This window comes from Lemur catta, chromosome 2 (assembly GCF_020740605.2).
Source record: "Lemur catta isolate mLemCat1 chromosome 2, mLemCat1.pri, whole genome shotgun sequence".
NCBI classification, from domain to species: domain Eukaryota; kingdom Metazoa; phylum Chordata; class Mammalia; order Primates; family Lemuridae; genus Lemur; species Lemur catta.
Window position 1 is genome coordinate 112,076,577 of NC_059129.1, and position 27,286 is coordinate 112,103,862.

Sequence of the window (27,286 nt, forward strand, 5' to 3'; positions counted from 1 at the left end):
CACTTTCTCTGAATTCATTTATTTAGAGATAAAACACAGCCATTCAAAATTGTGGAACACAGTATCAACACACACAATAACGTTCAGGAATAAGCTGAATTGTTGTATTACGTATTAATAAATACTTTTAAAGAAGCAAATGTAGATTTAAAAAGCTTCATTAGACGCTAATGACACATACAAATAACTAAGAATTTCTACCCAAGTTTACTGTCATAATGCTTGATTTTCAGGTTGAAAGATTCTAATAATCTATATATTTCAGCTACGTGGAAGTAAATACAAAAGCATTTTAAACATCTTTTAAACCGTGTATTGTACTGTAAGCAGGAGTTTATTCTAAAATATTTCATCATTCTGCTGACCTCAGTTTATGGACAGAAGGCATGCTGAAGACCAGCAATCCACATCACATAAATTATCCACCAGTAATGATAAAATCAATTAAGCATGTATTTTGAATAGAAATTATTTTTAAATGTCACAGAGAATGCTAGGTATTGTTGGCAGACTTGAAATTTCCCAGCTTTGCCACTAATTAGCTATTTGAGCTATTTAAATCTGACCTTCAGTTTCTTCATTTTTAAAATGAGAGAACTTGATTAGATTTTATCTGAGTACCTACTGAAGTCTAGTATTTTGCAGTTTCTTGCCCTCTCAAAAATTTACCACCTTTGATTTTCAAAACTTTCAAAATGGCTTTCAATAACTTCCTTCTAACCCATGATTATCCTTTTCATAACCTTGTCTAAGTCCTTTAGTTCCTAGTATTTCTGTTGAACCCAAACTTTTGCATGGGTTTATAATGACCAAAACATTATAAAGTGAAGGCCATCTCTACCCAAGGAAGATTATAATCTCACTGGGTATTCAATTTAGTTCCTATCACCACCAGCCTGTCTTTAATGGCTCTGTGCTTCAACCTCCATACATAAAACCTACACTATTGTCCAGCAAACACTCCCTACCTGTATAAGTTCTTTACTCTCATATCAAGGGAAAAACCTGAAAAGATTTTTCAGACAACTGGCATTTTACAATAGCTACTTTCTTTGCAGTCTCCTGAAAGACAACATATCAAATATTTCAAAAGGCAGCCACACATTTGCTTTTATGCTTTCTGAAACAGCTTAAGGTCTAACACAATTTTAAACTCAAACTGTCAAGCAGTTTTGTTTTCACTCTTAATTTCACACATACAGGGCAGAGGATAAGCCTAACAATGTTAACATCAAACTCATAAAACTCTCCCTTTACAATTCATTCTAATTCACGTATCAATGCACTTGGCAAAGAAATAATAAATTGGCAAGCGGTAAAATCTAATTCATGCCAGAACAACACTGGAGAAGTTACATGGGAAGCACGTACATACACAACTTTACAAAAGTTGGGAATATTCTTTTCAAATGAGCAATGATCAAAGTGGGACTTTCATGCCACAAGTCCCATTCAGTCAAAATCACGATTTGTAAGAACAAGTGGTGCCACCAGTGTCCAAACATATAGCACGATGCCAATCCAACTGGAAGAAATTTTCACCCAGACAGCTGTCCACTGACTTTTCATCTCACGAGAGGGTTCATACCTAAAATTTAAGGGAAAACTTTTAAAAAGGGCAGAGGGAGTTGGATTATCAGCCATCAAGCTATGATACTTCATTAATTCCATAGTGTTCTTTGTACACAATCTGTGATATCAGAGATATTGTTGCTGCATCTAATTTGCTACCTTGCTTTTCTATACTGCTTTAATAGCTGGTATGAAGGTAAAAATCAGTAATTTCCTTTAATAGAATAAACACATAAGTCTCCAAAATAGTTATTTCGCATATTACTCTGAGGCACTTTATGTATTTCTGGCATGTTATTAGATACATAGAAGAGAAACAGAATGTAACCTCTGAATAAATATTACTATTACATAAAAGATTGTTCAAGGTGTATATGAGACCCCCCTGTCCTGACCTCCCTCCACCTTTCCCTTCTCAGATTTAAGAGACTAGGAAGGAAATTTATCTCACCAAGTTTAGCTGATTTTTGTGTTAATGAAACATACCAAAAAATCCTTTTGATCTAAAGTCTTAACATTTGATTTAAAATCTTAACATTTACTATTATCTAACAGCTAAAGCCCTGAATTACTAAGAACTATTTGGATTCTTATAGCTTAATATGCTACACTATAAGAATTTTAAAAAATATATTCTTTTCAATAATAAAAATCAGTAAAGGCTGCTCTTAAAGAAATATAGCAAAGAATAATTTTTTCTTCTCCATCTTTTGCTGGTACTGAAAGTCTTCTTACAAATTGTTTAAAAAATTATTAAAAACTGCCAAAACCATACAGTTCAATTTGAATCTTAACCAAATCTTTCTTCTGGACAAATTTAGAATTTTTAAAAATGAAAATACTACAAATCGCACCTTATTCTTATCAGAAAAAGGTTTATGAATTAATTTTGAAGTGATAAAAAAGAATAAATTATAGTTTTAAAGAATTCTAAGAATCCATCTATGTTAATGTATTCACACTTCTATTTCATAATTTTCAGAACTTTTAATGACAAAGTTCAAACAAAACAGAAAAAGAGGTACCTTTTACTGTACTATGTTGGGAATGAGTTTACAGTATTAAAAAAATAAACATTATGTCAGATCAGCTATCAACATACATTTTCGTAAAAACAAGTGTTAGTTTCATGAAACATTTTACTTTAATCTCTTCAAGATTTGGAACTATTTCAATGATTCTGTTACTGCTAAAGCAAAGAGGTAAACTTCGCATTTCTCATGCTGGTCCCCTTTCATTTAGCTGTAAATTTTGAAATACATCACAAGCGAAAAAGTACTTCCATATCACATCATTTTGCAAAAGAGTCCTAAAAAATCCTTCAGAATTCCCACATCCAAAGTTTTTATAAGATATAAGTACCTGTACCAGTTGGTAAGGGTCATCATGATATAAAGTGAAGCCAGGAAAAGCATGAAGTGAAAGAAGGAGTAACTGTAAGTGACACCATCCCTTTCATTATCTACAGCTCGGTGAACATCATCACCGTCCTCCAGTGATCCATCACTTCTGGCTCCACCATCTTCTATTAATGTTGATTCATCACTTGTTAGAGTCAGTTTATTAACCTGACTGTTGTTCGAAGTACGGATGCTGCATGAAAGAGAGTTTAGGAAGAAAGAAGGAAAAGAGCATTTTTAAAAAGAAACAATTCATAAATAGCTGGACTTCTCGTTTAAAAGAAAATTCCATAGTTTTTCTTACCTTGAATAAAACACACACAATAAAAAGAGGATTAGTCCTATAATTCCTTGAGCATGCCACCACTGGACTGATTGACCTTCCTTTGGAATTGTGCTTGTTGTATTGTAGCCAATTATGCTTAGTAGACTTGGGTTGCAATTTGTTTCTATAATGTAAATTAAGGGCAAATTTAAATGTTAGAATAATATAAAAAATTTTTTTATAGCATAATGAGTTCTTTTTAAATTCTTACACCCTTGAAAATTCAAAAAATTTTACTTCAAAAGGCACAAATATAACAACAAAATACTTGAAAACAACTTGTATTTATTAATAAGGTAATTCAAGGGTTTTTTTCCTTTTAAGTTTTATAGTTCTAATTTTATAGAAGTGTTTGGAAAAGTTAAATAATTTTAAACCACATGTGAGACCTGAGAGATATATTAACTCTTTATTGATTAGGAAATAGGTGAAATATTAGACGACCTTTCAAGGTTAGTAAAATTCTAGTAGATTTAGAAATAAAATGCAGGTGGTGTTCTAAACCACAATGCACTAGTTTTCCTACCACAGGAAAGAGTGAGATTACAATACTGACTTTATAAGGTTTATCCCTTTCTCAAAGTACATTGTTAAAAAAAGCAAGACAGTTTACAAAAAATACCAGTTGTGAGAACCCTAGCAAACATTTTGCAGGAATGACCAAATAAGGCATAACAACCTACTGTTTATTCAGTTTCTTTATTCTTTTGTAAGAAAGAATTAAAGTAGGGTTGGTCCAAAGTATATTTTTAACTCCATCTGTCAAACTCCATCTTACTAATGAAAATAATTCTTATCTTAAAACCAACTGAATAAAACTAATCTCTAAAGCAAATTACTAATAATTCTTTCTAACCACTTAACCTAGGAAAAGGAAGGTTTCTGTAATTTACAAAAAACAAAAAAAATCCCAACCTTCATCCAAGTGATAAAGTACCTATGGTAAAGTATCTACAGAGTTTGTAAACTCAATGAAATGAGATTCAGATAACAAACATTTTATAATTTTTTTTAGGAGAAAAGATCATTTTCTTCCTCTTTTAAAAATAGTAATTAATTTCTCACTAATTTGTTCCCCCTAATTGACTTACATTGGTTCCTATTCCCATGGAATGCTATATAACTAGCCTATGAAGAGATTCATTACAATGCCCAATGAGCATATTTAATTGCATGGTAGTAAAAGAGTAATTCAGTAATGTGAAAAACTTATACTGTTTACAGTTAAATTAGCAGGCATTTGAAGAGCTATTATTTCTTTCTATATATTGATCTTAAGCAATATGCAAACTGGATACACTTCTTATAATTCTCACACAATTTCTTATACAGGCATACCTCTCGTTATATTACACCTTCAAAAAAAAAAAAAAAACTTCGTAGATTGCACTTTTTACAAATTGAAGATTTGTGGCAATCCTGTGTTGAAAAAGTCTATCAGTGCCATTTTTCCAACATTATGTGCTCACTGTGTCTGTGTCACATTCTGTAACTCTTGTATATTTCAAACTTGTCTGTTATTATTATATGTCTTATGGTGATCTGTGATCAGTGATCTTGACATTACCATTGTCACATTTCTTTGGGGTGCCATGAACCACGCCCATATAAGACAGTAAACTTAAATAAATGTGTGTGTTATGATCACTCCACCGATCAGCCATTTCTCTGTCTGTTTCCCCTTTTTCTCCTCAGGCCTCCCTATTCCCTGAGACACAATACTGAAATTAGGTCAATTAGTAACTCTACAATGGCCTCTAAGTATTCAAGTGAAAGGAACAGTCTTATGTTTCTCATTTTAAATCAAAAGCTAGAAATGATTAAGCTTAATGAGGAAGGCATGTCAAAAGCCGAAATAAGCTGAAATCTAGTCCTCTTGCCCAGCTTAAGGAGTTAGCCAAGCACTGAATGCAAAGGAAAAAATTACTGAAGGAAGTTAGAAGTGCTACTCTAGTGAACATACGAATGGTAAAAAAGTGAAAAGGCCATCTTATTGATATGGAGAAAGTCTGAGTGGTCTGTATAGATCAAATCAGCCAGAATATTCTCTTAAGCCAAGGCATAATCCAGAGCAAAGCCCTAACTCTCTTCAATCCTACAAAGGCTGAGAGAGGTGAGGAAGTTCCAAAAGAAAAGTTTGAAGGTAGCAGACATTAGTTCATGAGGTTTGAGGAAAGAACCCATCTCCCTTACATAAAAGTGCAAGGTGAAACAAGTGCTTATGTAGAAGCTATACCAAGTTATTCAAAAGATCTAGCTAACATAATTAAGGTGGCTACACTAAACAACAGATTTTCAATGAAGAGAAAACCTCATATTGGAAGATGCCATCTAGAACTTTCATATCCACAGAGGAGATATCAATACTTGGCTCCAAAGCTTCAAAGGAAAGGTTGACTCTCTTAGGGGCTAATGTACCCAGTGACTTTAGTAGAAGCCAATGTTCATTTACCATTCTAAAAATCTCAGGACCCTCAGGAATTATGCTAAATCTACTCTGCCTTGTTCTATAAATGAAAACCAAGCCTGGGTGACAGCATACCTGTTTACAGCATGCTTTACTGAAGATTTTAAACCCAATGTTGGGAACTACTATTCTGAAAAAGATCCCTTTCAAAATAGGACTATTCACTGACGATGGACCCGGTCACCCAAGAGCTCTGATGGAGATGTACAAGGAGATTAATGTTGTTTTATGCCTGCTAACACAACATCCATTCGGTAGCCCACAGATCAAAGATAATTATGACTTTCAAGTCTTATTATTTAAAAACAATAGTAAGGCTATAGCTGTCATAGTGATTCCTCTGATGGATGTGGGCAGAGTAAATTGAAAATCTTCTGGAAAGGATTTACCATTCTAGATGCCATCAAGAACATTCGTGATTAATGGGAAGAGGTCAAAATATCAGTATTAACAGAGCGTGGGAAGTTGTTAATTCTCATGGATGACTTTGAGGGGTTCAAGACTTCAGTGGAGGAAGTAACTGCAGATGTGGTGGAAATAGCAAGAGAACTAGAATTAGAATTGGAGCCTGAAGACTGAACTGCAGCAAAGTCATGATCAAACTTGAACAGATGAGGAGTTGCTTCTTATAAATGAGCAAACAAAGTGGTTTCTTGAGCTGCAATCTGTTTCTGATGAATATGCTATGAATACTGATGAAATGACAAAAAAGGATTTAGACCATTACATAAACTCAGTTGATAATGCAGAGGCAGGGTTTGAGAAGACTGACTCTAATTTTGGAAGATGTTCTACTGTGGACAAAATGCTATCAAATAGTCTTACATGCTACACAGAAATATTTCTTGAAAGAAAGAATAACTGATGCAGCAAAGTTCACTGTCTTTAAGAAACTGAAATGGCCACCTCAACCTTCTGCAACCACTGCCCTCCATCGGTCAGCAACCATCAACATCAAGGCAAGACCTTTCGCCAGCAAAAAGATTACAACTTGCTGAAGGCTCATATGACTTAGCATTTTTTAGCAATAAAGTATTTAAAAATAGTAATAAAGATGAAAATGGTATTATTTACATTCCTTATTCCTCTGGAAGCCTTATTTTTAAGTAGCTTATTTCACAAACTTGACAATCTTTGAAAGAAAACTGCAGAACTCATTAAAAACAAATTACACAAACAAAACATACCTGGTTCATTGGTCATAGCAGACCACGTCAAATACATTGTGTAGACTGTAATTACGGAAGACTGTAACAACCCAGATCTTGGTTGTGATTCCTACAAAAAAGAAATTAAGCAACACAAATAAATATTCTTACATCATTCTAGAGTTTTGAAAACTTAGAAAGGTACAGGCTTCATAAAAACCAATGCCATGAAGAGCATACTTGGATTTTTGGCAGTATAGACATTACAGAAGCACCAATGCAGAGGAGCATGTTGACACTGATGAACGCCTTATTTTCTGAACAACTGGCTGGATGAGTGTAGTAGACAAAGAACAGGACGATAGCAACTAAAGACAGCAGATAATTCAGAGCTGTAGCTGATAACAAGGCTGTGAAAGAAATATAATTGGATAATTAGCTTTTTATCACAAACATTAGGAATTAGGCATGGGACCTATTTTATAAACAATGTCATTTTATTCAAAAATATATTTTAAGCAACTAACATTATCAGCACTATGCAGGCTATGAAAGCAGGGAAGAAAATTAATTTTGACCTTTATTGCTAAAGAATTTTATAGTCTTTACACATAGCTCACTATTATATATTTTAAAGGACAGTAAGTTAGTAACATACTAATATGATTTTTATTAGTAGTAACATCTATATTACAGGGTTTAAAAACCACATTCACATTCATTAGCCATTATTTTTAAAATAAAGAAAAATAACTGTAAGAGGAATACTACTTTAGGTTTCTAAAGAACCATAATTATTCAGTTGTAAACAAGGGCATTAACAAACAAAATTATTTTCATAGTAAATGTTAAACCCACAAAACGATGCTTTTCCTCATCAACTAAAATCTTAAAAAAATATATAGTATGCAAGAGTAAGTCATTATTTAAAAAGTCAACCTAAGATTCTTCTACATAAATTTTAACATACACAACGTTTTAGTCTTTGTGCTAATATGGGTTTAATATACAAGTATTTATGTAGATTTGCCTCACTGACAGGGTATCCATCCAACAAATACTTATTGAATGCCTACAATGCTCCAGGGCCTGGGGATACAGCAGGGAGAACAGACAGACAGAAACCCTTGCATTAAGACTTTGTATTAAAGAATAAGGTACTCTATGTAAGTGAAGTTTCCAAATGACTAAAGCTTATTTCTTTGAGCACCAAACTCTTTTGACTTTAACCTTTGAGATCAAACACCACAAACTAGTTGTATAAGAGAAATATTGGGCCAGCAGATACATTGAACTTGGCCTGCACTCTGATTTTAATTTTGTTTTTTAGCTAAAAGCCAGATTATTTCTACCCAAAAATCTAGATTTATGGCTTCTTCTAAGAAAAATCAGGCAATACTGAGTTTATATTCTCACAAGGCAACTAAGAGATGGAGCTGAGGAGTAGCTATGCACAGTGGGGCATTCACACTTTCCAATTCATTCACAGTCCCCACTATTTTCCCCATGATTGAGCATGTGCAAACTTAGTCTTCTTCCCTTATTCTTGTTATCCCTGTAAGCATCTATATTTTGATTCCTGATTTAGTGTACAACACTATAGGACTCAAGCTCATCAATCATTAATTGCATTACTATAGAAATTCCCTCAGCTGTTACTGATACACATAAAAGCATCCTTTGCCGTTATATAAAATATCCCAGAGTTGCTTTTTGTATTTTTTCTGTTTGCTATTTATAAATTGCACCATTGTGTTTATCTATTTCTAACAGTCCTCTTCCCTTTAATATTGTACATTCAACCTGCTGTAGGCTACAAAATTACACTATAAAGTACACATGCTTTCAACAATAGGCTTTGGAACACTTATTTTAGCTATTCAGGTTCCTTTGGATTCTTTCCTGGTTCTTGAGTATATTCCCAGTTAATTTGCCAAAGATCTGCTCAACAAGTTGCTGACATAATGATATGATGCCACCCACAAACTCATAAACTAAAAACCTCTTCACAGAAAAACAGACCATAAAAATCCTAAGTGATTTTCCTACAGTCTACATTATCTAGTCTCATCTTCAAAGTTCAATTATCTTGCAGTTGTTCTGTGAGATAAAAGCTTACCTGCGTACCAACACCTCGAGTTCCCTTCTTCCATTTTTTCAACCCATGATTCATTCCATGAATGGGCAAAATCAATAAGTAAGACTAGCTGTATGAGGATGAAGCAAAAGGCACCTGCCATACCTACATAAAACCACACTGAAAGAAAGAAAAAGCACACATACAAGTGAGTGACTGGTTTAGTTTTTATTATGTCCTTTCCATAATCACAGTAAAATACCTTATAAAATATCTGCATAAAACAATTTAAGAGAAAAAGATTTCTTACCAGTTGTAAAAGTTCCTTCTGGAATGAAGAATGCCCCAATAATAATTGCAATTGCAGCAGCAAATTTAAAGAACCAAAATCTAAAACAAAAAAATATATAATGTCTTATTAATAGTTATTCAACAAATATTTTCATATATGAAACGACTGAATCTTAAAGAACAGCTACATTCTATGTGACTGCTCTTTTCTTTCTAAAGAGATCCTGAAAATCAGAAAAGATAACTATTACATTAAACTGCTTTTGAGACAATTTTAAAGAAGATATATTTGCCTCTAATTCATTATGATAAAGTAAGAATATCAGTTTCATTTCACAGGTTTATTTTACACAAGTGTGATAATATGTGAAAGTATAAGGTGCATTGTACAAATAGTTTTAATAAATGCATGATGTCTCCATCCAAAATTCTGATAATATTTTAAAACAATCAATGACTAAAGGAACAAAATAAACAAAATCAACCTGTCACATCATATTTTTTCATTAATATTTATACCCCACTTGTTTATTCCTGCTGTCTTTAGTAGCACATGTCATTAGATAAGCAATAGCAGATATTAAATCAAAACACAAACAGAATACTGGAAGCGGTGCTCTACATTAAGGGAGATTGATAAAAGGAACCCTGATATTTCTGAGTTGTACAATACAACCAACCATTTAAAGAAATCAATACCCTGCTTAGATATAAAGTTCTCTATTTTGGCTGCTCTGTAGGACTAGGGAGCTATGAGTTCTATGTAGAGGGACTGGTCCACCAAAAGCTAAGAGGAGAAGGAGAAATAGCTCTTCCTTTAATAATCACAAATATGACAGATCCTCTTTTTTAGGATAAAAATAAAAAACATTACGGATCAGAAGTTAATTACTAATTATTGAAGCTATTATTTAATACCCAAAGTATGACATTTTCTAGTACAGACAAGATTTTCTTAAATCTTGTCATTCATGAATAGACAAAATAATTCTGCAAATTATATAAGTTTATTTCACCTTAAAGTTTCTTTAGATAAACCAGAAATTACTGAGAAGAGGCTACCTAGACTTTTATATTTAAGTTTATTCAAAAACTTACCCATTGTGCACTGCAGCTCTAGGATCACTGCTACTCTTCACCTTAATCATTAGTAAAGAGAGAAGAAGATAGAACATAGCCAAGCCAAAGCACAAACGGTATACAGCTTTATAGCCAACCAGAATATTACAAGGAACGACACCTTTCTCATTCTCACAAAATCCAGGAATCTAGAAAAACAAAACAGAAGTTTATGAACCATAATTTTTTCATTAGGTGAAAATTCTATGTAATCAAATAGTTTAAGTAAAGGCTTGGAAAATGGGAATTTACTTTATAGATTATGATGACCATCAAGATGAGTCTGATACAGTTTAACCAGATAAAATGAAGAGTTAAACTTCCATGTGAGCAAATGATAAACTACCAATACCAAGCCTAAACTGGATGCTTATTTTGAGCTAAAGATTTATTGATTGATGCTAAATTCTTAAAACTTGCATTCAACTGTGATATACACTGAAAGATTACGAGCTAAAATTGGGATTATATACTATCTTATTTTTACATTATTCTCTTTCAAATACCCCCAAATCAGTTTTGTACATATATATATATATATATATATATATATACACACACTACAGCTTCGGTTAATAAATAAGAAAAAAAGACTAACCTTATTCAGTTGTTCTTCCATTCCTGGTATCAACATGACACAAGCTACACATACTCCAACAAGCAAGAAAAGTGCATAGATCAATCTAGTTACAGTGGAGTTGTTCCCACTAGGACAGCATCTGCACAGCAAACATGGGGCGCTACCACACAAACATGGTATCTGGGAAAAAGAATATTATTAAAAATCAGTATAGCTTAAAATAATACAATGAAAATTTACATTCTACCTGTTCAAAAAAGAAAAAAACAAGAAAAGTAATTACCAAGGGACAAAAGTATTTGATTCATATACATCATCTACAAAGTCAAACAAAAAAGTCCTTGCACTATATACTAAGCAAAATGAATAAATTAGTTAAGACAACAAAGAGAAAGGAAATCACCAGCTGCAACCAAAATTTAGCTAAGAAAAGAAATGGAATAATCATGAGTAGCTGCTAAGCACACCCCCAGCCCTTGCCCCTTAGCTCCCAGAAATCATACTGGTGAATCCACAAAATTCTGAGAATTCTCAAATACCTCCAGGGAGGAAAAAAAGTGAATTGGCACCCCTCTCTTCTCCCTCTTTTGACTTGGTGATGGTAATAACAATGAAAACTACAACTAGAGTCAGGCAAAAAGGATAAGTAAACAACTGGGGTTACCTAACTTTGTCCAATAAACTCTACAATAAACTAGTAGTAGATCCAAGGGAATAGGGTATCTTCCCATCAGACTTCAGAAGTTGGATGAACTAAGACATTCCAGCCCTACACCTGTAACTCTGGGGGGAAAGAGTCTTAGATACCATAGTAAAGGAATATGTAGCCAGCCAAACTGAAGCAACCAATATAAGGTAGGAAGAGAGCTGCTTTATATTAAGTTTCAGCAAGAAACTTAAACAATAAAGGTCACGATAAGTAAGCAAACATACACCAGCAAAAATTAAAAATAAACAGCTCCCCTCAAAGAAAGGAATAAAAAAAAAAAGACATGGAGATTCGGGTCTGAAATAAACATAACTCAGTAAGAAAAGGAAATTCTCTACTAGTATTTCGCTTAAGCTACAGAAAAATAATAAAAAGCTAAAAAAAAAGAGATTCTCAAAAATAAAACAAAAAAAAACAGAACAAGATGGAAAGGGTGAATTAAAGAGCTAAGGAAAGAAATGAAAAAGGGAAAAAACAAAGAATAAGTTAACTATCAAGGAACAAAACAGACATAGCTGAAAATAAAATTACTGATGGAAAAGGCTTGGGATAATTACCATAAATTCAGGTCAAGATGGACAAACAGTGACCAGACTAAGCAATGGAAAAAATTAAATTAAATGATGGTTTTTCAGACAATGAACAACAGGCAATGTGGGATAGTAATTTCTGAGAGAAGACAATGTCAGCCCTATGATTGGCCCGTCTTTCTGCCTGGGGAGAATGTCCAGTGCAGGGAAGGGGATTCAGGCAGAGCCTGGCAGTCTATGTGATTTAAGGAAACAGAGTTGGGAGTTCAGGGAAGTGAAGGCAGCTAGAGTTCACAAGTAGGGAGAGTTCATTGGGCAGAACCCTGGAAAGGACAAAGCTATACAGAAAGCAAGCTCTAGCTGAGCACTGATCACGTGAATAAATTACTCAAGGGGTTTGAGGGTGGTATCTGGGAGTTCTATCATCCAGAGTGGAAAAACGTTATAAGCCATGAGTCATTTGGTAGAGATATTAGAAGGCTATTACTCAGTACTGGAGAAAAATCAGCCATAAGACTAAAGGCTACACTGGTTTCACTTAACAAAGCTTAAAAGCAAACATCAAAAAGGTCAAATTCTCTCCAAGTAAATAACCTACATCCAAGAACAAAGCCCAAGAATACTTTTTGTACTTTATAAGTATATCCAGCACTCACGGTAAAATTTACACCTGACATCTAATAAAAAATTAGCAGGCATGCAAAGCAGGAAAATACAACCTATAATGAGAATCGATCGGTCAAAACCAACCTAGAAATGATATAGATGACTGAGTTCATTTACAAACAGGACATTGTAATATTATTTTACCTGTATTTCACATGCTCAAGGAGGCACAGGAAAACTGGATCATGTTAAGGATAAACATGAAAGATTAATTTGAAAGACCCATATCAAACTTCTAGAAATGAAAAATGAAATATCTAAGCCCCCCAAATATCACTAAGACACAGAAGAAAAGACTAATGAACTTGAAGACATAACAACAGACATGATCCAGAATGAAAGAGATAAATATAAAGGATCAGAGCACTGTCAAACAACTTCAAGCAGCTTAATATAAGTGAAGCCGGAGTCCATGAATTGGACTTCAACTGGAGAGAAGTAAACTACAGAGAAGAGACAAGTGGATCCTTTTGAGGAAATAATTCCAAAAACTTTTCCAAACTTAATGAAAACTCTAAACTCACAGATCAAGAAGCTTAACAAAGCCCTAGCAAGATAAACATGATGAAAACTACACGAAGTCACATCATAATCAAATTACTTAAAAACAATGATAACCAGAAAAATCTTAAAGCAGGCAAATAATAAATTCACAGTATATACATAGGAACAAAGAAATAAATCACACTTCTAGTAAGAAACATTTCAAGCCAAAAGTCAGTACTGACAGAAAAAACTGTAAACATAGAATTGTGTACTCAGTGACAGTATCTTTTAAAAATTAAGGCAAAATAAAGACAGTTTTCAGGCATGGAAAAGACCAGAGATTCAAAAACTAGCAGACCTAAAGTACCAGAAATGTTGAAGGAAATCTTTAAAGTAGAAGGAAAATTATACCAGATAGAAATCTAAATCAACATACAAAGGAATGAAGAACAATAGAAATGGTAAATATATATATATTTTTCTTATTTAAAAAGTGGGCCAGAATGACTGATAATAAATCCAAAGACATCATAAAAAAGACCCAAATCCCTCATGAATATAAACATAAAAATTTTCAGTGATATTTTAGCAAGTCAAAATATAAAAGTAATATAAAATTATATAAAAAGAATAGATAATACATAGTGACCAGGTAGGGTTTAGTCTAGGAAAGTAAGGCTGGTTCCACTTTTAAAAATCAGTCAATGAAATCCACCATATTAACAGACTAAAGAAAAAGCATTATGGCCATCTCAATTCATGTAGAAAAGCTATCTGACATAATTCAATATCTATTCATGATACAAATGCTCAGCCAACAAGGAATGGAAGAGAACACTCTCAACTTGAGAAAGGGCATTTACCATTATCTATAGCTCTCATTCATGCTTTTTTTTTTTTTTTTGAGACAGAGTCTCACTCTGTTGCCCGGGCTAGAGTGCCGTGGCATCAGCCTAGCTCACAGCAACCTCAAACTCCCGGGCTCAAGCGATCCTCCTGCCTCAGTCTCCCGAGTAGCTGGGACTACAGGCATGCACCACCATGCCTGGCTAATTTTTCTATATATATTTTAGCTGTCCATATAATTTCTTTTTATTTTTAGTAGAGACAGGGTCTCGCTCTTGCTCAGGCTGGTCTCGAACTCCTGAGCTCAAATGATCCGCCCACCTCGGCCTTCCAGAGTGCTAGGATTACAGGCGTGAGCCACCGCGCCGGCCTATAGCTCTCATTCATACTTAATGGTGAAAGTCTGAATGTTTTCTCCTTAAGATCTGGAACAAGGAAAAGATATCTGCTTTGGCCATTTGTATTCAACTTCACAGTGGAGGTCCTAGCCAATACAATGAGGCAAGAAAAAGAAATGTAAGACATACAAATTGGAATGGAAGATATAAAACTGCCCTATTCACACATAACACATCTGTCTGCATAGAAAATTCCAAAGAACCTACAAAAATGCAACTAGAACTAACAAGTGACTTTAATAAGATATCAGGATACATGGTCAATATACACATATCAATCATATCTCTACATATTAATAGTAAAAACAGAAACTGAACTTAAATACTTGGATATAAATCTAACAAAATATGTACAAGATGCCAAATTATGAAAACTATAAAACACTGGTGAAAGAAATCAAAAACCTACATAAAGGGCAAGATATACTGGCTTCATGGACTGGAAGATTCAATATTTTTAAGATGTCTTTCCAAGGTGATCTATAGATTCACCCAATTCCAATCACAATCCCAGCAGCAATTTTGCAGAAATAAACTAGGTGCTTCAAAAATTTGTATGAAAAGGCAAAGGAACTAGAATAGCTCAAACAATTCTGACAAAAAAGCAAAGCTGGAAGACATACTACCGGATTTCAAGACTAACTTTAAAGTTATGGTAATCAAAACAGTGATATGACCAAAAGGGTGGACACAAAAATAAATGGAACATAATAAAGTTCAAAAATAGACTCACACAAGTATGGCCAAGGGATTTTTGATGAAGGCACCAAACAAATCAATATGAAAAGGATAATCGTTTTAATCAACGGTGCTGAAATAACTAGATATCCATGTTTTTTCAAAAGTGAACCTTACACCATAATCAAACCACATATAAAATTAAGATTTCCTAAAAAACACAAAAGAAGAAAATGCATAAATTGGGTCTCATCAAGATTAAGAACTTTTGCCTCTTTGAAAGACACTGTTGAGAGAAAAAAATGGCAAACCACAGACTTGAAGAAAATATTTGCAAGATAGGTATCTAAAAATCACTTGTGTCCAGAATCTAAAATTCTCAACACTCAGTAATAAGAAAACAAACAACCCAGTTAAAAAATGGGCAAAGTATTTGAACAGATACTTTACCAAAGACGACATATGAACTGCAAATAAGCACAAGTACTCACTATCATTAGTTATTAGGGAAATGCACATTAAAACCATAGAGATACTACTACACAAATACTGGAATGGCTAAAGTGAAATAAACTGATAACAACAACTACTAACAAGAATGCAGTACAATTAGAATTCTGTTAGAGAATGAAAAATGGTACAGCCATTCTGGAAACCAGTTTGGCAATTTCTTGTAAGTCAACATACACCTAACTATATGATCCAGCAATCCCACTCCTAGGATATTTACCGAAGTGAAATAAGAACTTACCATCATACAAAAAGCCTTTATGGGAATGCTTATAGCTACTTTATTTGTAATCATCAAAACTCAAGTGGTGAATGGACAAATTGTGGTACATCTAAAACAAAATGCTTCTCATAAAAATGAAGCATAAAATGCTTCTCAACAATAGAAATGAACAAACTACTAATACAGGGAACAATATGAATGAATCTCAAATGAAATCACACCAAAAAAAGAAGCCAGACTCAAACGGCTACATATCCTGTACGATTCCATTTATGACATTCTAGAAAGGCAAAAACTCTAAAGACAGAAAACAGGGGTTGCCAAGGTTGGGATGGCAGAATATTTTAGCATTATGACTGTTCTGTAGTTGTTACGTGACTATATGCATTTGTCAAAACTCAAGGAACTGTATACTACAAAGAGTGGATTTTACTGTATGTAAATTATACCTTTACTAAAAAAAAGTCCTTAAAATAAAGAACCCTCTAAACTAAAAAAAGACCATTAAAAAAAAAAAAGAAAAGAAAAACAAAAAGAAAAGGAAAAATAGGACATTCAAAGATCTAATATAAGAAAAATTCCTTAGATGAAGAAATAAATCTGTGGACCAAAAGAACACACTATTTTGGGGAAGAAAAAAGTGATTAAAGATTTAAAATCAGACTTATCTCGTTATTTAATTTCAAAGTTAAACTCTTCAGATACTCAACCAGAAGAAATAAGTCACACGCACATGTGCAGAAGTGTGTTGGGAGGGGGTAGATAGCAAGTTGATGTAAGACTGAACACTATGGAAACATAACTGTATGTTCTGAAGGAAGTGAGTATACTAATATACTAGTCCGAAATGTGTCTCAAGAATATAGCAGGCATTTTCAAATATAAAAGAACTCAAGGATTTCTGCACCCATGAATTTTTTTTGAAAAATCTACTGGATGACAATATGGTTAATTAGGAGATGACATTAAAATAAAAAATCAGGGAGAAGGAGAAGCCATAGTAAAAAAGACCAGTGGAGAGCTCTGAATCCACTTAAGTTTAGAGCAGTGGTTCTAGTAATTCTATCAGAATTACCTAGAAACCTTACTAAAACATAAAATGCTGAGCCTCAGTGTTCCTAGGGTATAAACCATAATGGCAACATAAATATGGCAGTATAAAGAGCTTCTGTTTAAAGATGGCAGACAATATATGAATTTACCTATACTCCCCATAGAAACCCCAATAAAATGAAAAAGGGATTTTTTTAAAAGGAATAAAATTGAAAGGTCAAAAAGAACAGGGGAACAAATCTAATAGGTGAAAAGCAGAAGGTATTAACTACTTTAAAAGAGCAAGAAAGCTGAATTCTAAGTTATTAAAGGAGAAAGTTAACAAGCAACACAATTTGTTTAGCAGAATGCCAAAAAAGATCAGGAATTGGTGGCACCAGGTACCTCTATAAGTGATACTGAAGGTAGAGTGAAAATAGGATGACTGTATGAACGCCTTTTCAAAGAGTAGTTTGGATTCCCACACTTCATTCCATTTCTTGTGCTAACCAACTAAGAGGATAAATAAAACAGGGGTCTTGACAGATGAGCACCAAGTAGAGCTCACAACATGGGTACCAAACTAAAAACATAAAATTAAATTTTACACACTGAATATGAGAACCTCACCATTCTTTTCCCACTTGGCTCCCAGAATGCAGATATATTCCCCAGGCAGGAGATTGGAAGTTTGCTCTAGATATATCAAGAGGCCTAGATAAAAACACCTGTACTAGCCTTCTGCAATAAAATGGCACAGCCAAATCATTCCACTGCAAAGTACAGTTAACAAGTCCTACCAAGCTCTTTAGTGTCTCACTCCTAAATATGAATAGTCAAGGACACTGAATATTGAGTAGACCTCTAGCATGAATTAAAAAGGGTGGGGGTCGGGGGTATATAGGCGAACTTAAAGGAAACAAACTATGCAAGAGAAATGAAAGCATAAAAATATCTAGTATTTTTAACATACTTATGGAGTATATCATATAGATCATATAGATTATGTAAGAAAAGATAGTGTTCCATGAAACAAGCACAGGATGCTATTAAAATGAAACAGAGAACAAGAAAGAACTCTTGGTTATTAAAAATGATATGAGAGGTTTAAAAACTCAACAGAAGTCCTGAAAACAATTGATGAAATTTCTTAGAAAGTAATGCAAAAAGACAATGAGATGGACAACAGGAAACAAGAAACCCAGAGTTTCAGTCCAGGAAGCACACTATCTGAGTAACAGAGGATACAGAGAAGAAAATAATTAAAGAACTCAAATTTAATCAATTGATGGGGTGGAGGAAGAGGGACAGACCACATAGAAAAGGTTCCTAAAATGATTTCAGAATACCCGGCAGCAACACTGCAACACTACAAATCAGATTACAAACGAGCAATGCCTTCAAAATTCTGAGGGAAAATGACTTCCAACCTAGAATTCTGTGGCCATAAGTGTACCTGCTATGCTCTTCTGTCAAAAAAAACTTCACAAAAATATGGTTATAAACCAAGAAAGAACAAGGAATACAGAAAAAAAAGAGTTTCAACCCAAGAGAGGCAATGTTCATCCTCATTTGAGGATAAAGTAAGACCCAGGATAAAAACAGTGACTACCAGTACAGTAGACTAGAGCAGAAGATTCCAGGAGAGAGAACCACCAAGGCTAGATCAATCATCACGTGCATCTGAACTTACTGAGAGATGCATACAGCTGGAAAATTCTGGGGTTAAATGAACTACATACATAGAAATTAAAGTTAAGCAGTAACTCCAATGAGCACAAAAAGTTGTACATGAAAGGAAAAGTCATTGTATATTTATTACATGAGAGAACTATGAAGAGCACTGCACAGTAATAAAAATAATAAAAGAACATATTTAAGTGCTTACTATAGCTTTACATATACTAGTTCATTTAAATAGACATAATGTTCATTTAACAAAAACTATTAGTGTTATGTAAAGATAAAGGGACATAATGAGTGTGTGATTTTGGTGGGGGTGAGGGATAAGGGCCACTTGAAATCAAGGAAGGTTGCTATTCTTCATGTTTCATAGTTAGAAGACAATGTCTAAAACAAAAAAAAAAAATCAAGAATACACCATATGCATTTTATTTAGAAATACAGTGATAAATACGTAAGAAACACTAACTCCAAGAGGTAGAAATGGAGGTAGTGTACTGTTTTTAAGCTACAAAGAACTATGTGCATATGGATTTGAATTTAAAAATTATACAATTACAAGAACTAGGATGGTAGGAGGATGAGTGAATATTAATTTTTTCCATCTTTATTGGCAGTGAGTCTAAAATTAAAATATCCTTTAAAAATTTACTCCAATTTCAATGTTTATACAATCTTTCTCTTAAGCTTAAAACAGGCTTTCTCAACCATGGCACTACTGGCATTTCGCACTGAATAATTCTCTGTTGTTGGAGGCTGTGCTGTACACTGAATATTTAACATCCCTGGCTTCTACCCACTAGATGCTAGTGGCACTTTTCACCCCAAGCCATGACAGGGAAAAATGTCTGCAGACATTGCTAAATGCCATGCCCTGGTTGGGGGCGGGGAACTGTGCCCAGTTGAAAATCACTGCTATAGAAACAACTCCTCAGAGAAATCTTTTTAGGAATTTTAGGAATCTCCTGATGAAATTCTTACTTAACATTCAACAATTCCTTTATTTTTTGGTTAAATTCAAGAAAAATTAGACTTAATCTTTGTTTAAAAACATGTTTAACATGCTACCATTCCTAAGACAGTATTTTTTGTCTATTCACCCATTTGTATATATGCATGGAAGGAGAAGGAATGTTATTAGTGGTGGGATTTTGAAGGGACATTTTTACTTTCTTTGCACTCTGTATTGCTTGACCATTCATAGCAACTATGAATCATTTCTACAAAACAAGTCATTGTATTAATAAAAATCTAGGATAGATTGGTACAAAATCGGCACTCAGAAATCACTAGCTCTTTCTTCTTAACCATTTAACTATATTAAGTATCTTGGGCAAAGAAATGATAGTTATTGCATTCAAGATTCAGTCATTGAAAAAGTCAGTTCTATTCACTGACACCAATGTTGAGACTGGGAAAAGCACATAAATAGGTACGTGTGGCTGGTAACACAGGATTTAGTGGGAGGTCCAGAAATGCTTATGATAATGTTTACATTACCAATAAAAAAAAAAAAGAGACAACCCTACATGAATCATCAATAAAGATACTGCCATGAACCAAGGATTATGATCATTCTAACTCTAGGTCTCTTAAGAAGCAAACAAACAAACAAAAATCAACAATTTAACATTCCTGTCTTTGCTCAGTGGTTATTATAATTTTTTTCTTTTACACTTTTATACAGTTCAGAAATTTTCTACAATTATTTTATAAGAAAAAACTTTCATTAAATTTGACTAGCCTGCAGAAACTTGAACTAAGAACGCATGAGGCTGGTTTGTTTTTAATTCTGGCTTACCTGATCTAATTTAATGAACTGAATGCTACTTTTGAAAATTTGAATAAATTTTATTTTCACCGAAACTTCTAAGTAAATATTGACTATTAAGAATGTAAGAGGTGATTTGTTTACCATAAGGCAAATTCTCCTTCAATTACTACTGGAGTGCACTAAAATTGAACAATTAATCAATAAAGAGACAAAGGCATAAGGAAGAAAAGGGAGGAAAAAATGACTGAAACTGCAAACTCTAAAATAAATTCTAAGCTGGGTGAGGTGGTGCATGCCTGTAGTCCCAGCTACTGGGGAGGCTGAGGAGGGAAGTTCATTTGAGCCCAGGAGTTAGTTAAAGGCTGCAGTGTACTATGACTCCATCTATGAATGGTCAAAGCACTCCAGTCTGGGCAACACAGCAAGATCCTCACCTTTAAATAAATAAAACAAAAAATAAATAAATAAAATAAATTCTTGGACTGACCATAAGGACTTAAAAGTATGATGAGCAACCTTGGCCACCTAGCTTCTCTATCTGCCAGACATCTAATTATCAGAAGAAAACTGCCTCCTTGTCACGACTTTTCTAATGTACTTCGGTATTAACAGTGACTAAAAGGTAGTGTCAATTTTAGCACATTCTTCTAGTCAATAAAGGCTGTGCTCTAACATGTAAAAGTATTAATAAGAATACAATTTTTTTCCATGGTGTTCACTTAAAGCTATTTTCTTTCTGACTTAAAACACATACAAATATACTTAAAACCTTTTTTTAAAATGATAATCATCCTTCAGACAAAAAAGGAGATTGGGAATAAAACAGAAAACATGTATCCCTCCTTTTAAATCTCTTATACAAAGATCTACAGCATGCCCATTTGATACTGGACAAGCTCTAAGATTACAAATTAAATTACATGACATCTTCCCCCTCCTCCCCCAAAAATTCAAAACAATGTTATTATAACAATCACTTATTAGTTTTCAACACTTTTTATTTATTACACTAAATATGCTTCTTTTGTATAAAACAGTCAGTAGGCTCAAGTAGACTCTCTAGTATCTTACTGAAATAAAACATACCACGTATCCATGCCCAACTGCAAAAATAAAAACAGAATCAAGAAAATGGCCTGGATGGAGTAACAACCTCCACATATTATATTAAAATGTAACATTTATAGTTCAGGTAATATCAAAACCTTTTTGAAAAGATGTAAAATAAAAAAGTATGTAAAATAATAAATATGTTGGTTGATATATATACGTATATAAAATGGAATCATTGTGGGAAGTCAAATAAGCAATAGTTTGAAAGGGAATTTAGAAATAAGACTAAAGATATATGATTCGACCCCAAATACCTCGCCCAAAATTACAAATATCTTTATCAACTGTACTGATAATGTTTTATCTACTATTATGGACCAGGGAGAGGTTACTTTAAGTAAACTGAAATTTGTGCCACCTGGAACAAGAAATCTCGCCACTATACTGAATATGGTTTTATTCTAACAACTCTTTAATTAAAATGCAGCGTACACCTATAAGCATGAAATTTCAGATTACACAGGCATGTTTTATGTCTAAAAAGACAAAAGATGTTTAATGCCACAGAACTGACCAGCTTTTTCAGGTGCAAAAATTATTACTTGAGAAGCACAGTAATTCACTAATATCATTAAAGCCGAAGACCCAATGGCAGAGCTAGGACTACTCATTTCAAAAACTGTATTCCTGCATCAATATTACTGCTAGGCTGTCCCAAATAATCGGCCCTTCTTGATCACAGTCTGCGCCACAGAACAAAGAGGCCAACATGCCTCCGGGAGTGACAGTGCTGCAGTCGGAGGTCGCCAGGGACGAGATGACGAGAAGAGAGTGGGTACCCCACAGAGAGACGGAGCTAAAGACCTTTGTAGAAATGGCCTAAGCAGACACAAAAGAAAAAAAGCAAAAGGAGCCTGAAAGGAGACAGCTTTCACCAAGGAAGGCTGGGGGAGGGGCACTTCTAGCTCCCGTTACTTCTTCCATTTGGGTCATCTTCCCATCGCCACTGCACTCTACGGTCACCACGGTCCTTCGTAAGACCCAAGGCCCTGAAGCTGAATCGGAGTGACCAGAGGCGAAGAAAAGGAAATGGGGACTGAAGGCACTCCCGACTGGGTGGGCTACCTCCTTCCCGACGGGCGTCGCCCAGCCCCGCTTGCCTTCTCTTCCGCCTCTCACGCTAGCACGCCGGGGGCTGCAAAAAAAAAAAAAAACAAAACAAAACACCTTACCCAGCTCGCCACGGAGCACAGCCCCAGGACGCTCCCCATCTCCGCAACGTCGCAGTAGCCGCGGAAGCAGACAAGATGGAGACCGCGTCTCTCTGGCCTTTTGGGGCTTATTTACCATCTGCGAGGCACTTCCGGCGCGGAGCGCACCCGCCCCTCCGCCGTGCGTCACTTCCTTCGAGGCCCGAAAGGGTGTGCGACGCTTGGAGAGCGCCGTGCTGAGCTTGCGTGTGTGTGCGCGTCCCTGGGCCGGCAGCGGCTCTCCGCATGGATTTCCTTAAGAGTGCCGGAGAGAAGCTTGTGGCTGACGCAGGGGTGGCGGTAGTTTGCCAAATTAAGAATACGGTGTGAGAGAGACCTGCCTTTACCGTTTACTTGAATTTGGACATTTTTAGTAGGTCACAGAGCTGAGGTGGTGGTTCACGTTTTGCCCTCCCCTGTCAGAGGAACCTTTCGTACTGCTTTTGGGGGGAATTGCTTCATCTTTTCCAGTGTTTATCCACTGCACCTCCACTTGTTTCCCATTTCTCTCACTTTTGCATCTACTTTGTTCACTTACGTTCGGAACTTAATCCTGCAGCCCACTGCCCAGGACAAGTCTTAATGGGATATATATACATTCACCTGGGTGTTTTCAGTTCTCTGTATCACTTCTGTTTGCTGTTGAGGCACATTTTTTTATTTTCTTGTCCTATTAAAATGTTACAAGAAGTTTGCACATTCAAAAATGTTAAACTAGACAAGAGATGGTAATTATAAAAATTCAAACATATAATTGATTTTGAATGTCATGAGCCATTGAAACGTGCAACCCTTGCATTTTAGGTGACAGTACACATCTGCAGGGAATCTATTCATAAAAAAATTCTGGTTCTTATTTTTTGTAGTCATTGGTCCCTGAAAATATTCTGGGAAAAGAGTTTGACACACAGAAATAACTTGAAATAGTCATTGCCATATCTAGTAGCAAAGTGTCATAAAATCTACAAAAATTGCATGGTGGAGGTGGGGTAACACCTAGGAATCCGGCAGATCTGTGACCATTAACTGACAGGGAGCAAAAAGGAAGGAATGGGATTGATAAAAGATAATGAGTTTGGTATGGACATGTTGAACTTGAAGTTTCTGAAACATGCTTGAAAATGCAAGCTTGAAAACCAGGAGTTAATGAGATACAAAATTTAAAGTAATTTATATTGCAATTACAGTTGAAGATAAAGGATTGAGGAAGACGATCAAAAAGAAATGTGTAGAGTTACGTGAAGCCTGAATATGGAACCAAAGCTTTAACACAGGAAGAATAATCAGGTGGGGAAAAGCTGTTGACTTTAGTTTGTACCTTCTCCCTTTGGTTGTTAATATCATCTCCACACACCCTTTACCCTAAGTTCTACATTTTAAACTCTGCTTTCAGTATAAATTGTCAAAATATCTATCTAAGATACTTGACAGAGTCTCAGTATCTTCATTAGTAATATACCTACCTTACAGAGTTGCGAAGATTAAATCTTATGACATGCTCTTATAAATGATAGCACCGTGTGTAAACAAGCAATACAGTCTAGTTTCCTTTTCTTTTTTCCCCTACCAAGACTAATTAGCTTCTGTGGCTTGCCAACCTAGAATAGGCATAACCTCAACCCAAAGGGCTACTTCAATTTCTCAGATAATTATCCCAGGTTTCCTAGAATCTCCTGGTCTCTATCCTTGGGAAGGCTATCATGTCGTGACCCATAACATAGAAGTTTGCTTCCCAGACACCTTGGTATTTTTATGGATGAGGCCCAGATGATATTTAATCTTTGTGGATCATTTGGAGATCTACACAGATGCGACTTCTGATCTAGGAGAAATGTCTTTTTCTCGGGCAGACCTATAGTATTATAATTTATATGAGACTGCTTCATATACAGATCCAATAGTGGTATCTTACCAATAAAGATTATAACTTCCATACATAACTTTGTTCTGTCACAAGCCTTGGGAAGACACTTTGGGGAATCTACAAGTATGGGATATCAGAAAAGGATCTACCAAAGCTAATTAAGGAGGGGTGGCATGTTTATAGTAGAGAATTTCAAGAAAGAATTCCAGATCCACATTTTCATCTCCACAGGGAGATTCATCCGGATGCCTAATGGGCATTTAAATGCAACATATCAAAAATTGAGGTAGGTGTGTGTCACCCAATAAACTTTAAGCATCTTTACAATTTGAAATATTTTAGACCTGTAAAAATAACCATGAACTTTCCACTGTCCTCAAGAAATGAAACTTCATAAACAGAATTGCTCCTGATTGCTTTGCTCCCCCCCCCAAGAAATGGACATAGTGAATGAATGTTAGAGACCAAGTAGCAATCTGTGCTACAGTATCTTCAATTTACTGACTCTTGCAAATTGCTTTTTAAAGTTGTTTTCTCAATATACACTTTCTCCCACAGGGTATGAATTGTTTCACATATTTACCAACACTTGGGTTTGTCACACTTTAATGAACATAAGAGAAGTGAATTGTCTCATTATGCTATTAATTTGTACTTCCCTGATAACTAGTAAGGTTGAGAACTCTCTTTATTAATCATTAGGATATCCTCTCCTGTAAAAAATTGCTTTTTAAGTCTTTTGCCTATTTTTCAGAGGGATATTCATCTATTCCTTATTGAGTAGTATATGGATTTAATATATTTTTGAATGCAATTCTTTGTTATGTGTGTGGCAATTATCATCCTCCAATCTGGTCTTATCCTTTCACCTTTCTATGGTATCCTTTGATGACCCCTCAGTGTAGTTTTAAAAATTATTACAATGTAGTCAAATTTAGCAAACTTGTTCCTTAAGTTACATGACTTGTTGCTGAGAACTCCTTCTCAGTCCCAAAATTTTAAAGATATTTTCCTCTATGTATTCTACTCTGTCTTAAACTTCGCTCTTTACACTTAGGTTTTTAATTCATTTAAAACTGATTTTTGTGTATGGTATGAGGTAGAAATGCAATAGTGATATGCTGGTAAACTGGTTCTGGGTTGAGTGGGTGAGCCCTGATATTAATATGTAGCATTTGCTGATTTCCATTGTTTAAAATACTCCCAGCATGGCTGAATTCCAGCTACAATAGTTTAACAATAAGCTTTTGAAATTCATGAATATTTAGCAACTGGTCAGTTTGATCTACCTCCACTATACCACTACGTCCGATTGTATTTTAGTTTTTCATATAGATAAACAACTGTCCTAGTATGAGTTGGAGAATAACACATTCTTTCTTTCTCACCTGCAATACCTTTACTGTCATATGTCACATTTTCATACACACATGTCTGTTTCTGGACTTTCTGTTCTGTTTTATGGATTGAATTGTCCATCCTTGTGTCTCTCATACATAGTTTTAATTACATAAATAGTCGCTTTCAAATGTCTTGCTAACTAGAAGGGTTTCTTTACCTTATTCTTTTCTTCAAGCTTGTTTTTGCTGTCCTTGATCTTTTGCTCTTCCATAAATATTTTAGAGTAGAGTAGTCAAATTTGAATGATAGGGGAAAACAACCAAGATAGCTGACTAGAGACATCAATTGTTGGATTGTGCCTGCTGGAAGGTAGAATATTGGATTGAGAAAAGCGGAGAGCAATTGCAGCTCAGGTGTGGATCACAGGGAGCGATAAAAGAGATATCTGGGGACTCAATCGAGAAAAACTGTGAAGCTGAGAAGGAAGATAGAGAGGAGAAGACAGTGGTGTGGTACTGCATATTATGTTCTTGTGATTGATATTGTACATTAGCATTTTGAAGTATCTAAGAATTCCTTCTCTCCTAATGTTCTCTAAACTTATTGACCTTGGAAAACTTCTTTTCTTTCCCATGAAACATGTATTAATATATACCAGAATAATTATACTGTGGAATATAGTTTAAGACTGAGGTCCCCAACCACCAGGTCGCGGCCTGGTACCTGTTAGGAAACGGGCTGCATATCACTGCCTGAGCTCCGCAATGCTCCCCTGCCCCACCCCACCCTGTCTGTGGAAAAATTGTCTTCCATGAAACCAGTCCTTGGTGCCAAAAAGGTTGGGGACCACTGGTTTAAGAAATACTGAGGGAGGGAAGGATGAACTGCATAGCCTTCTGGCAATACTAGGATTTTTTTTTCATAACTAAACTTTTGATTAGAGTGTGGCATCAGAGAACTCAAGGTTATAGTCTTTGCCAAGAATCTGAGCATGAATTCTCTATGTTGCCAATTAAGGATGAGATATAAAATTTAATATTTGAATAAGTGAAATGTAAAATTAATAGTCCTGTAGGGAAATTCAGGGGTAAAACCAAGATCATATCAGAGTAGACATGCGCAGAAATGGGCTAAGAGAATTCTGGAATACTATAGGCAGGCTTAGAGTTTTCCTCAGAAGACAGTCCAGGTTCATTCTCACATATAGATAAGTAAAGAATTGCAGTTCCCAAGTAGAGCATAGGTATGATCATTTTGGTGTGAG

General features: G+C 34.9%; 1 protein-coding gene across 1 annotated transcript; it reads right to left on the reverse strand.

Annotated features, from left to right (window-relative positions):
- SERINC1 (serine incorporator 1) lies at positions 1 to 22,987 on the reverse strand. The gene is made up of 10 exons (XM_045544284.1): positions 22,800 to 22,987; positions 10,998 to 11,159; positions 10,379 to 10,548; positions 9,300 to 9,379; positions 9,032 to 9,169; positions 7,153 to 7,322; positions 6,952 to 7,042; positions 3,277 to 3,421; positions 2,935 to 3,165; positions 1 to 1,588 (listed from the first exon to the last, which is right to left on the reverse strand). Exons 1-10 carry the CDS (start codon positions 22,836 to 22,838, stop codon positions 1,453 to 1,455), a joined length of 1,362 nt encoding a protein of 453 aa, XP_045400240.1. The 5' UTR covers positions 22,839 to 22,987; the 3' UTR covers positions 1 to 1,452.
- Positions 22,988 to 27,286: the final 4,299 nt, after the last annotated feature.